The sequence below is a fragment of the Phocoena sinus genome, chromosome 16, assembly GCF_008692025.1.
Source record: "Phocoena sinus isolate mPhoSin1 chromosome 16, mPhoSin1.pri, whole genome shotgun sequence".
Classification (NCBI taxonomy): domain Eukaryota; kingdom Metazoa; phylum Chordata; class Mammalia; order Artiodactyla; family Phocoenidae; genus Phocoena; species Phocoena sinus.
The window spans coordinates 8,663,924-8,680,856 of NC_045778.1; the positions used below are offsets into that span (position 1 = coordinate 8,663,924).

Below are 16,933 nucleotides of genomic sequence, written 5' to 3' on the forward strand. Positions count from 1 at the left end.
AATCATATGATATCTCTTATATGTGGAACCAAAAATAAAATGATACAAATAAATTTATATACAAAACAGAAATAGAGCCACAGACATAGAAAACATATCTATGGTTACCAAAGAGGAAAGGAGTGGAAGGGATAAATTAGGAGTTTGTGATTAACATATACACACTACTATATATAAAATAGATAGCAACAAATACCTACTGTATAGCACAGGGAACTATTCTCAATATTTTGTAATAACCTATAAGTGAAAATAATCTGAGAAAAAAAATATATGTATGTGTATAACTGAATCACGTAGCTGTACACCTGAAACTAACAACACTGTAAATCAACTGCACTTCAATTTTAAAAATTAAAATAAATAAAAAATTGCATATTAAATGTTTAAGGTTCTGCCCGAGCTATTTGAAATTCTCCCTCCACAAATATTCACCTGCCATTGTTAATAGTTTGAATTTGGTACAATTAAACAAAAATAATAGTTTTAAGGAACCCTCAAAATCATATATCACAAATAGGTTTTTATCATTATTATATTACAGTCAAGATGAAGATTATTTATTAGTAGAAATAAATAAGACCTGGTATAATTAGGAACTATCTAAATGAATTTGGGATTATAACTATGTGTAATACACCATTATACGTATGTGACATATATATATGTATGTAAAATAACAAATTTGAGTCTCTTTCTATCTTATATTTTGTGGTAACACAGAGATCCTAGGGAAAGACATGTTCTTAACACATTGCCTTTACTTTTACAGGAATCTTACGTTTGGAAGATGTATCAAGAAAGGTGCTGGGAATTTTTCCCCGCTGGGGATTGTTTCCGGAAACAGTACGAAGACCAGCTAAATTAATCTCAGTCCCAGATCACCTCCGAAAACAAACACACACACACACACACACACACACAGACACGCTCTCTCTGTCTTTGTCTCTGTTCTTCTGTTTCTAGACTCTCTATCTCTCTCTCTCTCTGTTCCCTTGGAAACATCTGCTGATTTTCTGAATTGCCAGCATTATGTGCTTTCTCGGAGCAGTGAAGCTGTGTTTCTGAAGACTTGACTGTGCTTTTTCCCCCACCTAGTGTATATTCTTTGAGAATAATGACTGAAGAATAATCTAAATTCATACAAGGACAAAATAGGAAGAAAACCATTCTGGAGACTCTCAATCGTTACACACACAGATTTCCTTCTGAGACTCCTGGAAATCAGCTTGCACTATGGGGCTTTCACAGAGAAGCGTGGCAGCCACACTCATCCGGCCTCTTTATTTCCCCATCCAGAAAGGAACTCTCTAATGGTCACAGAGCACTGTAGCACTTACCAGATTGCCGTGGACACCAGTTACGAAGGGAAATAGTGCCTTACTATATGTGGGTTGAGCTATGCAGAAGATATGTGCATGAAAAAACATCTTTATTTTCCTTATGTCGACTTTTTTTCTTAGTTAGATTGATTTTTGTGAGGGTTTTTTTTTCTTTCATGCTTTTCTTTGGTGGGGGAGGGTAAGAAAAGCAGTTTGCGTGCACCTTTTAAAAAAGACGGGTGGTCTGTCTCAGGATGAGAGGAGGTTCTTCTCATTCATCCAGATTCCCATTTCCCCTCCCCCTGTGCTCTTATTCTGGTAATGCTCTGATGCAATATTGCAACTTTATGAAATCTTTGTATGAAAACAGAAAGACTGCAAAAAATATACTTTCAAAAGAAATAATTCATTGCATGTTTATTATGCAAGTTTAAACGAACCAAGAAAACCTTCAGAAGCAAGTTGATCCACGTGAAAGAACTTTCATGATAATTATATTCATAGTAATAAAGTGTCGTGGGCTTAATTGTATATTTGGAGCCAGTGTCATCCACCAACAATGTGATACATTATGAACTTGATGGTAGTTTTGGGTTTTTCCTCTTTCTTTCGGCCACCTGTGATCAGTTGTGGATTAAGGACTTCTTGTCAGGCCATTTTTTTAATATCAAAGCTGAAGCAATATCCATTCAGGGATTTCATCAGTTGCATCAAAAAACACGGATAATAATATATCAATCACTCCATTTTGGGTCCTTTTAAATGTAATGCGAATCTTTACAAATAAAAAAGAGATTCAGAATGGAAGCAAGGTCATTTTGCAAATATTGGAGCTCTTTTATTACAAGGTCTGCTTGTTAATTTTAGAATTGTAAAACTGCTCTGATTAAACTATTTAACTTTCTCACCCTCTTTCTCCATTTCACTTATAACTGGGATGCATCAAAAAGCCTTGAGCTTTTAAGTTGTGTGTGTCTAGCGCAATCCAAACACTGCCTTAAGGCCTGTCATACGTCCCTGTAGCTAGCAAGTTTTCTGCTTTTATGATTACGGAACCTCAGAGCTATGGAGCATTTTGAATCACCTAGCTCCACCCCTGTCATTTCCTTGTCTTGGGGTCATCCAGATTTCTTGGAACCCACCAATAACAGAAAAATCACTGTCTCCCGAATCATTTTAATTTTTAATCAGCTTTCATTTTAAGAACTCTTCCTTATTCAGGGAAAATTCATTTCCATGCAACAACAGGGATTCATTTTCTGTCTTAATCTGGAAGAGGACTGGCACACCAGTAAGTGATATATGAAACATTCCAATGCGAATTGAATGGGTACTGTGTACCAAGGGCAGTGCTGGGTATCTACTGTCATTTTTCAGCCCATTGGCACATCACAGCTGTGGTACTTAGATTTTGCATTTATCTTGAAAAACTTTGCCCTTCTTCCTTTCTAGGTTCTTTGGCAGGTTAAATGGACATAAGACAGGTTCACAGGAGAAAAACAGTTTTTTTTATGTACGTGAGCCCCACAAAGACATGAGAGGCTCCCGACAGTGAGGCAACTGAGGCTTATGTGCCATCCTGAGCTCAGGAGAAGAGAGTGGGGTCTGGGCCTTCAAAGGGAAGGAAGACAATTCACAGGATGGTGGCAAGAGCAAATATTTGGTAAGCAAGTTTTTGCCGTGCCAGGTAGAACAAACAGGCCCTGCTGGGCTCCCCCCAGCCTCCCACACCAGCCCACACTCTCTATAGTTATCCCTGGTGATGGTTCTCTTCCTGGACCAGGTCTTCTATCTGAATTCTTTTAGACACTTAAGGAGGAGGTAAAAAGCTCTTCCTGAGTCTTCTGAGGCTTGATTGACTTCAGCTCAAAGTAATCCACATGCCAGAGTGGCACATTCTGGGGAGGCTCATACTAAACCTCTCAGTAACATTTTTATTTGGGTGAAGGAGTCAATTTGTCCGTGCTGTGGGAGTCCTCAGTCCTGCTCAAGGAGGTGACCTCATGTTCTGAGGAGTCTGGATAAAATAAATGAGGTCAGCTCCACAAAATATCCAAGACCACGTTCCCCTTTGCCACAAAACACTTCAGAGGAAGCACGCAACGGAGAGGAATAAATGTTATTCTGGGACATAAAGTCTGACAGATTCAGGTCTTCTGTTCATAATGCCGAAGTCAGAGTTGACATGAAACAACAGTTACAAGTGAGAGGTGAGCGAACAAATTCCTAGTTGTCCCCTGGATTCTGCAGATTCTTGAGACTCTCCTGATTGATTGCTCCTGGCTTCAGAGCCCTGGTCAGTGACAGACAAGTGCTCAGGGAGAAACAGAGAAAGGCTGAATTCAGGAAAGGAAGCTTCCTTCCACTTGTGGCCTTTGGCCATCAGTGTTGGAGGAAGACTAAAGGCGCAGAGCTGGTCACTTTAGAAACTGTCACTGGTGCTGTCAGTGGCCGACAGAGGAGGAGGGTACCTCTTTGTTTCCGTCTCAAGGCCTCAAAGGGGAAGGGGCAGATTTTCTGCATTGGCGTTATTATTAAATCTCCCAGGAAATGTTGCACGAATTACAAACACACTGGGACTCTCTACTTCTGTGATTAAGCTCAGGGGGGCTGCCTAACTCACACTGAAGAAATGTAATCCCCTCAGAAATTTTCAAGTATTCAGACAATCACAAAGAGTATCATAATATCCTATCTTCACATCTCTGCTTCCACTCTCTCAGCCATTTTTCTCCCTTTCTTATTTCATCTATTCCTACCCCACTTTTTTTCTTTGGAAACATCTCTTGATCCTACTCCGTAAGATAAACAGCTAAAGCAGGCAGTTAGCTAGATAGGACCACAGCAAGGTGGGCCAAATGGCAGGAACCACACACCTAACAGCCAGGGTCCTTGGGTAGACAAAGAAAAGTAGGAACTTCCAGACCGACAGGAAACCACACATTTTGGGGTGACAAGTGTCCTGAAGGCAGACAAAGAAAGGTGGGAAAAGGCGGGAATCTCTGGTGTCCATTGTAACCTTTTGGTCACTATGCCCTCATTACAATAAAATTAGCCTTGCATATAAGAAGTTCTTATCGTGCACCGATGCCACGATACTTCCAATCAAGGCCAAATAAGGACAAAAATCCTTCCTCCCCTCAGGAAGGTGGGGCTGATGAAAATCAGGGAAAAGAACCCCCAAACCTCTCCCTCCCAAATGAATATTCCACCTCTTCTTTTCTACATCCATATAAGAAGTTTCCCAAAGAAACTCAGGGCAGCTACTCACCGGAGCCAGGCTGCTCTCCCCTAGGGAGCATACAATCGCTTAAATAAACCCTTGCTTTACTTTCCTGGCCTCCCGCCTTGTCCCTGAATTCCTTCTGCGACGAGACAAGAAATTAGCTGCCAGTATCATCTTTGGCGAGGCAGCCAGGGGAATTTCATAAGCCTCAGCCTCTCGCCTCCCTTACGCTTGAGAGGCGCTGCCTTGCTTCCTGCCATTCATTTCTCCCCCCTCCGTTCCCTCTCTCTCTCTCTCTCTCCCCCTCTCTTACTGTCTGTCCCATTTTCGGACCTGTTGTTGCAAAGATGTGGGCAGGAGTCGAGCATCTAAAAGCCGCTAGGGCACTCGCCACCGGAAGACTCTCCTCCGGATGACAATAGGTCTGTCCTCCCACCTCAAGGCAATTTCCGGGCAACGTTTTTAGGCACACAGTTAAAAGCATACCACCACCCACTCCCTGCAGCTACCCTTATGGGCTTATTATTGGTCCACCTATGCCTGACTATCCTTGTCTCTCTCTGTGTCCCTATCTTTTACTTTCCATTCTTTTTTCATGCCTTACTCTGCTGGAAATGGGGAAAGTGAATCTGCCAGGCATTTTCCAACCTTGCCGTTAGGTCTTATACCTCTCGTTACTTGCAAGGCACGTCAGGAGAAGTTTCCAAGCATTCTCACAGGCGGCTAGGGACCCAAACCATAGGAGCTTTGCCCTCTGGGTTTGCCTTATCCACCATTTAATTAGCTGTCCTCGGGTTCAATTGTGTGGAAGTATAAAATGCAGCCTTACTCAGACTGTAAGAGAGTTCACACCGTGCCCATGGCTGTTACGGTCCCTTCGGGAGCTCCCTTGTGCCGTGGGTGGTCAGTGTACATAACCCCTGGTGTTGGGAAGGGGGACAGTCCTGCCCCGTGCGGTTGGAACCAGCGGCGGTGGGGCTGCATCTGGGCTGCCATCCTTCTCCACTCGCCTCTGCACGGCACCCTGCATTCGGCCAGCCCCCTCCACGGTCCGCCACACAAGCGGGATCCATCCCCGCCCCCAACTCACACTGCGGGCACGGGGCAGTTCATGCTGCGGGCGGGACGCACGCATGGCCACGCCCCAGGGACACATGACCCCCGTTTGCCATGCTTGCCTCCCCTGGGTTGCGTGATTGGGAGTGTTCTCTCAGGGCTGTCGGGCCCTCCATCCCACCAAGTGCAGACAGAGTGCCTCCACCTTGGCCCACCATATCCCCCCCCACCCCCGGCTGGTGGCGCTGCCCGCTGCATGGAGCATTCTGGGGGCGGGGGTAGGGTAGCACCCAGGCCAGGGGGTGCTGCCCACAAAAGGGAAGGGAAAAGAGAAGCTTTTTCAAAAACCACCTCCCTTAAGGGCCAGTGCCTGTTTCCAGAAATACACCATCCTCTTAGGGAAAAAAAACTGTAACCTAAATAGGTCCTGGAACTATGAGGATGTCTGTTCTAGAAGTCCATACCCCAGAACACAGAGATTAATCGTTGGCCACAGAATCTATAGAGAAGCCTTCAGGATGGTCAATCATCCTGGGTACCGCAGACACCACGATAGGACACAGGCCCCAGGATGCTGGGGCCAGCAGGATCGCCGTATGGGGGAGTAGCTAACCCCCATTGTGACTAGTATGGAAGGGACTAGGTGGACAGGGACACCTGGAACAAGTCCTGTCCTAGGGAACTGCCACGGGACCTCCTAACGCCAGTGCACCTCTCTGTTACGGGAGCACCATCTCCCTGAAGGAGTGATAGGAAACACCTCTTCTATCCCCAAGGACTGACCCCTCAGGTGCATTCGGAGTCCCTAGGACAAGTTTCCTCTAGATTGTTTAAAATGAAAAAAACTTGCTTTCTTTTGTAACACAGCCTGGCCCCAGTATAAACTTGAGGACAATGAGGCCTGACCAGAAAACTAGAAGCCTCAACTATAATGCATAACATCGTACAGTTAGACATCTAAATGAACAGAAGTTCCTTATGTTCAGGCTTTTGTGGCCCTAAGAGAGAACCTGGAGCTACGCAAGTCCTATGTTAGGGAACCTTGCTGGCTGGGACCCATTCAGGCTACACCAAAGCCCTCTCTAGTGGCATCTGTGCAGGAACACAAGTCCCAGACAGAAGACCCAAGCCCCACACTCTTTCACCATCTTCAGCTCCTCCTCTGCCCTATAAGCCTCTTTACCCTTCCATACCAGCAGTGCAGCCAGAGTTTCCCAGCCCCCTTCAGGAAGTAGTAAGTGGGCCTCAGGGAGTTACCGGAGTCCACACCCCTTTTTCTTTTTTTTTTTGGTACACGGGCCTCTCACTGTTGTGGCCTCTCCCATTGCGGAGCACAGGCTCCGGATGCGCAGGCTCAGCGGCCATGGCTCGTGGGCCCAGCCGCTCCGCGGACCGGGGCACGAACCCGTGTCCCCTGCATCGGCAGGCAGACTCTCAACCACTGCGCCACCAGGGAAGCCCCACACCCCTTTGTCTTTGTCCAACCCACTGCTGCACTCCCTTAGGCTGATTCTCCGAGGACCCCCGCTGGCTCACTGAAGAATTCCCGGGACTAACTCTATCCTTTGACCTTACCTGGAAGGACCTAAATATTGTTCTTTCCCACTGCTGCACCACTGAGGAAAGACCCATATTTGGGCACAGGCTCAAACATATGCTGATGGATTACATGTCACCCAACCTCACCAATGCCCTGTGGACATGACAGCAGTGCCTCTAATGGATCCCAGTTGGGACTATTGGCCAGGCCAGCCTGGTATCACTAGAAGGGATCACATGATCCTCTGCCTTGCTGAAGGGATGAAACAATGCATAATTAACCCTGTTAACTATGATATGGTTAAAGAGATCACCCAAGGCCAAGATGAAAATCCAATCCTACTTCAAGCCCGATTGGTATCAATAGATACTCTCAGAAAGTATATGAATGTAGATGCAGACACTTTTGAGGGACACATAGTATTTGCAACCCACTTCATTAGCCAATCAGCCCCTGACACCCATAGAAAGCTTCAAAAGTTTGCCATGGGGCCCCAAACGTCTCTCAACCTTTTTATTGATACGGCCTTTCAGGGTCTTTAGCAATAGCGACCAGGCTGAGGAGGAAAGGAAGGAACAGTGTGACTTAAGAAAGGGACGACTGCAGGCTAGGCTTTTGGCAGCCATCACGACAAGACCTAACCCACCACCTGGTCACCCCAAAAGTACTCCGAGAAGACCCCTGCCAGGAAAGGGAACCTTTATTAGCTGTGGGAGCCCCAAACACTAGAGGAAGGAATGCCCAGGAAACAGGTCCCAGCTACACCCAGGATGCCATGCCCACACTGTAAGAAGGCACACCACTGGAGGAGCGCATGCCCCCAGCTCCGAAGCAAGTGAGGTAATTCCCCCATGCCAGTCACGGCAGTGTTTGATTGACAGGACCCAGGACCTCCCAGGGCTCCTGAGGAGACCGTCATCATCACACAGGAAGAACTGCAGGAGACGTGACAGGTAAACTTCTCCAGTTTCTCGTGGACACGGGAGCCACTTACTTTGTCCTGACTTCTCACAGTGGGCCCCTTGCCCCCGAAACCTGCTCTATTACTGGAGTAGAAGGAAGACCAAAGCTAAAACATTTCACCACCCCTCTACCTTGCACCTGGGGAAAGATACTTATAACTCACAAGTTTCTTGTCATGCCTGAATGCCCTAGACCATTACTTGGAAGGGACTTTCGCTCAGCTTTGGGGGTGACTCTTACTCTCCCTGAAAACCAAAAGCAAGAATATTTTTGGCTGGACTATGTATCATACGAGACATGGACAGTCCAGCCCAAAATATTCCCCCAGAAAAACTTATAGATCTACAGGTCTGGGATCAGGGAATCCCAGGGAAGGCAAAGTTTGTCACTCCTATAAAAATCACCTTAAAAGAAACTAACAACTTCCTTTCCAGGCAGCAACACCCTATAAAACCAGAGACTCCAACCCCTAATCTCAAAATTTATCAAATATAGGCTTTTGGGCTTCCCTGGTAGCACAGTGGTTGAGAGTCCACCTGCCGATGCAGGGGACACGGGTTCGTGCCCCGGTCCGGGAAGATCCCACGTACCGCGGAGTGGCTGGGCCCGTGAGCCATGACCACTGAGCCTGCGCGTCCGGAGCCTGTGCTCCGCAACAGGAGAGGCCACAACAGTGAGAGGCCCGCGTACCATTAAAAAAAAAAAAAAAAAAAAATATATATATATATATATATATATATATATATATATATATATATATATATATATAGGCTTTGGGTGCCATATCAATCTCCCTGTAATACTCTAATCCTACCTGTCCTCAAACCTAGTAGGGAATATAGAATGGTCCAAGATCTCTGAATCTTAAGTGAAGCTGTAATTCCTCTTCATCCAATTGTTCCCAACCCATACACAATCCTTACTTGGTCCCAAAGGATACACCTGGTTTACAGTCCTTGATCTTAAAATGCCTTCTTCTGTATACCTGTTCGCCCTGATTCTCAATACATTTTTGCTCTTGAATGGACTGACCCAGACACTAATGAGACCCAGTAATATACCTGGACTGTTTGGCAAGGCCTTGGAACTAAGGAAACTAAAGTTAGATATGAGGGCATTATTACAATATGCAGATGACTCCTTATCGGCAGCCCTTCAAAGGAAGCTTCAGACCAAAACACTGTACAGATCTTCAGTTTCCTGGCCTCCAGGGGGTATAAAGTATCCCCCCAGAAAGCCCAAATTTCCTCCCAGAGGGTCACCTACCTGGGACATGTTCTAAGCCAAGAGAAGCGCACCCTTACGACCCAGCAATCCTCCATTTACAATGACCACACACAAAGAAACAGCTCAGAACCTTCTTAGGAAGGGCTGGGTTTTACAGGATTTGGATTCCCAGTGTTGGTCTCATGGCAAAACCATTGTATGAGGCCTTGAAGGGAATGGACACAGAACCTCTATATTGGACATGGAATTTACAAAAAGCATTTGACTAGATAAAGACAGCCCTGACTAGTGCCCGAGCCCTATAGGGATCCCAGATCTTAACAAGCCCTTTACTCTATTTACCTCAGAGAAACGGAATAGCCCTGGGAGTTCTCACCCAAAAAGTAGGGCCAGTTCCATGGCTAGTGGTATATCTCTCCAAGCAATTGGACCCAGTGGCCTCAGGATGGCCACGCTGTCTGAGAGCCATAGCAGCCACAGCCCTGCTAGTTGAAGAGGCCACAAAACTCACCACGGATCAACCCCTGGAAGTATTAACCCCACACCAGGTACAGGGAGTATTAGAAATTAAAGGACAACAATGGCTGACTGGAGGCTGCCTCACAAAATATCAGGCCATCCTTCTTGACACTCCTGAAGTGACCCTTAAAGTATGTCAGGCCTTAAATCCAGCTACCTATATGCCAAGAGAAAGCCCAGGGGAGTTGTCTCATTCTTGTACTGAGACCATCAAACAGGTATATTCCAGCAGACCTGACCTTAGGGACCAGCCCCTCGAGGACCCTGACGCTGACTGGTTTACTGATGGAAGTAGCTACATACATGATGGCGTCCAGAAAGCAGGGTGTGCCATCGTAGATTTACATGAGCTCGTAGAGGCTGATGCCCTGCCACCCCAAACCCTGGCACCAGAAGCCAAGCTTATAGCCCTAGCTCAAGCTCTAAGGCTAGGAAAAGACAAGAGGATCAATATCTATATGGATTCTAAGTACGCATTTTTGGTGTTACATGCACATGCTGCCTTCTTGAAACACAGGGGACTCCTGACTGCATGGGGCTCCCCAATCCAGCACTGCCAGGAGATCTTGGAACTCCTACAGGCAGTACAAGACCCTAAGGAAATGGCAATTATCCACTCTAAGAGATACCAGAAGGGAAATTCACACTAGTAAAAGCAAACAACCTGGCTGACAAGACAGCAGAGTGCAGCTCTTAAAACCCCTTCAACTCAGGTTACCTTACTCCCTCCATGTACCAACCCCCAGCCTGCTTTTGCCACCCCAGTATATAAATAAGGAAATAAAGTAGGCTAGAACTAGGGGATATCAAAAGGGCCCCAAGGGATGGTGGATTAAGGAACATACAATAATGCTGCCCAGAGCATTACAATGGAAAATTTTAAAGGCACTCCATGATTCCTCTCATCTGGGGAGGGGTGCTTTGACTAGCCTGGCTGAAAAAGCTTTTTCTGGCATAGGCCTTTCTCAGACTATCTTAGAAATCACAAAGGCCTGTAACATATGCTACCGTAACAGCCCAGAGGGAAAACAGGCCCCCACCCCTCCTCCAGCCATCCAAAGAAGAGGAACTTATCTGGGAGAAGACTTTAACCAGATGCCATCCTCCCAGGGAGATAAATACCTCCTAATTTTTATTGACACTTTCACTGGGTGGAAGGATGCCTTTCCAACAAGGACCAGAGAGCTTAGGAAAGTAACGAAGGCATTATGAAAGAAAATAATTCCTTGGTTCAGACTTCAACAGTCTTTACAAAGTGATAATGGCCCCTCTTTTGTGGCTAAGATTACACAACAAATCTCTACTGCCCTAGGCATTTGCTACCACCTCCATGCTGGCTGGAGGCCTCAATCATCAGGGAAAATAGAAAGGGCAACCAACTTTAAAAAAGAATCGTGCCTGTGTTTTCCTCTAGGCGTTTTATAATATCTGGTCTTAAATTAGGTCTTTAATCCATTTTGAGTTTACTTTTGTGTGTGGTATTAGAGAATGTTCTAATTTCATTCTTTTCATGTAGCTTTCAAGTTTTCCCAGCACCATTTATTGAAGATACTTCTTTTCTCCATCGTATATTCTTGCCTCTTTTGTCATAGATTAATTGACCATAGGTGTGTGGGTTTATTTCTGGACTTTCTATCCTGTTCCATTGATCTATATGTCTGTTTTTTGTGCCAGTACCATACTGTTTTGATTACTGTAGTTCTGTAGTATAGTCTGAAATCAGGGAGCCTGATTCCTCCAGGTCTGTTTCTCTTTCTCAAGATTGCTTTGGCTAAACAGGGTCTTTTGTGTTTCCATACAAATTTAAAAATTTTTTGTTCTAGTTCTGTGAAAAAAGCCATTGGTAATTTGATAGGAATTGTACTGAACCTGTAGATTGCCTTGGGTAGTTTAGTCATTTTGACAATATTGATTCTTCCAATCCAAGAACAGGGTATATCTTTCCATCTTTTTCTGTCATCTTCAATTTCTTTCCAAAAATAAACAAGTGGGACCTAATTAAACTTAAAAGCTTTTGCACAGTGAAAGAAACCATAAACAAAACTAAAAGTCAACCTACACAATGGAAGAAAATACTTGAAAATGATGTGACCTACAAGGGCTTAATTTCCAAAATACACAAACAGCTCATTCAGCTCAATAACAAAATAAAGCAAACAATTTAAAGACCCAAATAGACATTTCTCCAAAGAAGATATACAAATGGCCAAAGGGCACATGAAAAGATGCTCAACATCACTAATTATTAGAGAAATTAAAATCAAAACTACAATGAGGTATCACCTCACACCGGTCAGAATGACCATCATTAAAAAGGCTACAAATAAATTCTGGAGAGGATGTAGAGAAAAAGGAAACCTCCTATACTCTTGGTGGGAATGCAAGTTGGTACAGCCACTATGGAGAAAAGTATGGAGGTTCTGTAAAAAACCAAAATATAGCTAGCTACCAGATGATCCTGCAATCCCACTCCTGGTCATATATCTGGAGAAAACCCTAATTCCAAAAGATACCTGCACCCTAATGTTCATTGAACCATGATTGACAATAGCCAAGACATGGAAGTAACCTAAATGTCTATCAACAGATGAATGGATAAGGAAGACGTGGTACAGATATACAATGGAATACTATTCAGCCATCAAAAGAATGACATAATACAATTTGCAGCAACGTGGATGGACCTAGATTTACCATAATCACAGAAGTAAGCCAAATAGAGAAAGACAAATATGATATGATATCGCTTATATGTGGAATCTTAGAAAAAGTATACAAATGAACTTTTATACAAAACAGAAATAGACCCACAGACATAGAAAACACACTTATGGTTACCAAAGGGGAAAGCTGGGGCGGAGGGGGAGGAGGGATAAATAGTAGTTTGGGACTAATGAAAAAACACTACTATATATAAAATAGATAACAACAAATACCTACTATATAGTACAGGGAACTATACTCAATATTTTGTAATAACCTATAAGGGAAAATAATCTGAAAAAAATACATATATATGTATGTGTAACTGAATCACTTTGCTGTACACCTGAAACTAATACAACATTGTAAATCAACTACATTTCAATGAAAAAGAAAAAGAAAAAAAAGAAAAAAGAATCCTGGCTAAGCTTTGTCAAGAGACATGAGAACCTTGGACAAAGCTTTTACCCATAGCCCTCCTGAGAACCAGGGTCACACCTAAAACAGGGCTAAGGCCCAGCCCCTTTGAAATGACTTACAATAGGCCCCTTTTATCCTCTGATATTTTGGTAGACACCAAAACCAGTGAATTCATTAGGTACCTAATTAATCTGCAGCAAGTCCAAATGAGGATTTCAGAATATGGAAATCAGGTTTTGCCAGCCCCCAGCCAGGAAAGAGTCTCCAGGCAGGTTCAGCCAGGAGATTCTGTCTTCCTAAAAACATGGAGAGAATGGTCCCCCTCTCATCAATTACTGCCCGACTGGAAAGGGCCTTACTATGTCCTTCTCAGCACTCCTACTGTAGCAAAACTACAGGGGTCACTAGTTGGGTGCACCTTTCTAGAATTAAACCTCCCCCTCCCCCTGAGTCTTCACAGGACATGGAGGACCTTGGACGGCCAAAAGAGTCCAGGTGGATGCGAGAGCCTCTTGAAGCTCTTACTCAGGAAGGACAAAGAAATGTCACAGATCCAAGGCTGATTACCCAGAGCCACTATTTTCTTTTTTGCCCTCTGATACCCCAGTCCACCCACAAAATAACCAAAATACTGTGGAGGATTTGCATACTTGTCCTCCTTGATCTCCTCCTCGCTCTTGGAATTCTTTTATGAGTATTGCTTTAGCTCTGCACCTATACCCAAGAGGGAAGTCCTCTGTCCAGGCTGGGTTTGATAAGACCTGCCAAAAACCCAAAGATGGCCTGCAGCCTTTTTTTCTCCTTCTGAAAGGTGCTAGGGACCCTACCCCGGCTCTTACTTGTTCTCCTCTAACCTATCCAATCTCTTTGGTCCCAAGACTAAACATGGAAAGATAACAGAATAGTCAATAACTCCTGGATTATTGCTAAAGGGTAAAATCTCAATCTCTCTTGGGTTTGCCATCCCCAACCCACCACCCCAGGAGACATTAGTTCCAGCCTCAAGGCCTACACAGTCAACAGCCATACTGTATTCTCAGCTTTCAACCAATCTTCTTTTAATTACCCTAGGCAGGATTTTTCCTTAATCGCTACATGGGAAAGGCCACCTCCGCTCTGTTACTGCATCACACCTCCCTATTCAAGGGCTATAAATATCACCAAAACCTCCCTAATCTGCAGTCAAACCTCAGGATGCACGCCTTGTCACAGCAGTACTCAGAGGAGACGCACAGACCCCTCTTCAGCCCTTAAGCCTCTAACACAAGCCTAAGCCTGTCGTCGCATAACTTTAAGCCTATAAATTGGAGTGATATAGTGCACCAGCCTCTTTACATTTCATCTGCACCCCTAACAAAACCCACGTACGCATGACAGCTCACTAACTAATGCCAACAGAACTGCTTGTGCTAGCTATTATATCAGACACTCCCTTACCATGACTATCCCTGAATATAGACCTCACCCTGGACACTCCAAACCAGGGACCAAATCCAAAAATGCAGATGGGACCTCTCCACAACTGTCTCCCACCTCCCAGAACTTTTCTCCAGCTGTATAAGCAAACCAATGACGCTGCTTTACCAGCACCGCCTGGATTATTATGCCTATGTGGGACCTCACAATAACCAAAGCCACTGCTCTCTCACATCTAGACGCCATACTTCATTATGGGGACTACACCTTGGGAACTATGGCTCCAGCCCAAATAACCATCCTCAGTGTGACCCATGTGAGACAAAAAAGGGCCTTTGGTCTGGTGCTAGCAGGAAATATGGGGACCCGAGGTGAAGCTGCCCTTTGGGGAAAATTTACCTACAATGAGGCAACCCTGACGTATCTAACCTCCTCCCTGGACAGCACACTAAAGAGAACTGGAGACTCTCTCACACTCTTACAAAAATCCCTAGATTCCCTGGCAGAGGTGGCCTTCAACAACCATCGAGCCCTAGACTATCTCCTAGCAAGGCAAGGAGGGGTTTGTGCTATCGTAAATAAAACATGCTACATATATATTAATGTCACAGGAGAAGTAAAAGTAAATGTTCAAGAAATCTATGAACAGGGTTCCTGGATCCACAGGTATAATCAAGGGAAGCAGGAATGGACTGAGACCCTAAAGGGATGGTTTCCAGGATATACTTGGCTTCTCCCATTTCCAGGCCCATCTATATTTCTCATCTTTCTCCTTGGTCCTTGTATTTTTAACCACCTAGCTAAACGTCTGTCCTCTAGGGTACAACAACTCCAACTTCAAATGATGCTATGCCAGGGATTTCAACCAATCCCACCTGAAGATAGGGACCACCAACACCCACTGGGCAAGGCTGCTGCCTCCTTCTACTCCCCACTCTCCATCTCTGCCACTCTAAATAAGACCCCTATCTCTGACAGATAAGCAAGGAGATCTAGACACCCACAGGTAGGGACAACACCCATGCTCAGCTTGAAGACCCCTATCTCTGACAGATGAGCAAGGAGATCTAGACCCACAGGTAGGGACAACACCCATGCTCAGCTTCAAGCAGTTACAAAAGACAGACCATCGACCTGTGCCCCTTAAAAGATTTTAAGGGTCCAGACTCCTTGAGGGGGGAATGTTATAGCAGGCAGTTAGCTAGATGTGAGCAGAGAAAGGGGGACACAGGCCAGATGGCAGGAAACCACACATCTTGTAAACAACAGGGGTCCTTGAGCAGACAAAGAAAAGCAGTTACTTCCAGACTGACAGGAAAGCACACATTTTGGGGTGATAAGTGTGAGGTGAGGACCTCTGACACCCAAATGTAACCTTTTGCTCATATGGTCTCATTACAATAAAATTAGCCTTGCAGATAGGAAGTTCCTTTTCTTAAGTGCCTGGCAGGAAAGCACATGTGGCCATAGCTCCTTGCTCGGGATGAGAAAATTATGGCTCAGAAAGGCACAACTTGTCTGAATTAACACAGCTAGGAGGACAGATTGGCTTGGACTTGGTTTTTGTCATCAAAGTCAGTTTTCTTTAAGTGTATATAGAATTTTAAGTCATATGATAATAATTGATTATAAAAGCTGACATGATATCCTCAAAATGGCAGAGGAGGAGGACGTGAAATTCATCTCTCCCCACAAACGCATCAAGAATACAGCTACGAATGGAACTATTCCCACAGAGCACCTGATGAACACTAGCAGAGGGCCTTGGACACCTAAAAGGACAAGAAAGATCCTCATGCAACTGGGTAGGACAGAAGAAAGAAGGGGAAAGGAAGAGGAGAGGAAGCAGGATGCAACCTGTGCCCCTGGAAGACAGCTGAATGTGAGGAGAGGTCCCCACATCTGGGGAAGCCCCCTCACCTGTAGGGAGATCAATGGGGACAGAAAGGGAGATCCAGGGGCTTGGAGGAGAGAGCAGCAACTGGTCTGTGGCAGGCAGGACAGAGTGAGACCCATAAAGGTGGTCCGTGCCACAGCCCTGCGCACCGCAGGCTGAGAAAGGCAACTGCTAGTGCACATGGGGGCTGGGGGCTGAAACATAGGGTTTAGAGAGCAGACCCGGGGAGGGGACTGCTGTTGGCTGTGAGGAGACAGACTGAGGGGATGCGAGTGAGGAGCTCCGCAACCAGAAATGCTTGTGGAGGAAGCCTGGACTGACAAAGAAGCGAAGTGCCACTGTTGAGTGATGTGCAAAGGGTGGGGACGCCGTTGCAGCCTCTCTCCTCGGGCACCAGCCCCTGTCTCCATGGGCACTAGGGAGGGCTCCTTCTGGAGCCGGTTCACACACCCCCATCACTGCCTCCTCGGCCCCTTGCTCCCACCTGGGTGACCTGCTCCCCTGATCGCTGCCTCAGCTCCCTCCCAGCTGGGCAGCCCGCTTGCCCTGATCACTGCTTTAGCCCCCTCCCACCTGACAGCAACGTATAGAGCAGACTCTGGTGGGAGGAACACACACAGAGGTGGAGCTGAAACCACAGCTGA

General features: G+C 45.4%; 1 protein-coding gene across 1 annotated transcript in view; it reads left to right on the plus strand.

Moving 5' to 3' along the window:
- RYR2 (ryanodine receptor 2) overlaps window positions 1-2,068 on the plus strand; it is a 644,069-nt gene extending 642,001 nt beyond the window's left edge. The window contains 1 exon segment of the mRNA XM_032609082.1: window positions 773-2,068. Coding sequence (XP_032464973.1) covers window positions 773-868 — 96 coding nt within the window. The 3' untranslated portion in view covers window positions 869-2,068.
- The last annotated feature ends 14,865 nt before the right edge of the window (window positions 2,069-16,933 follow it).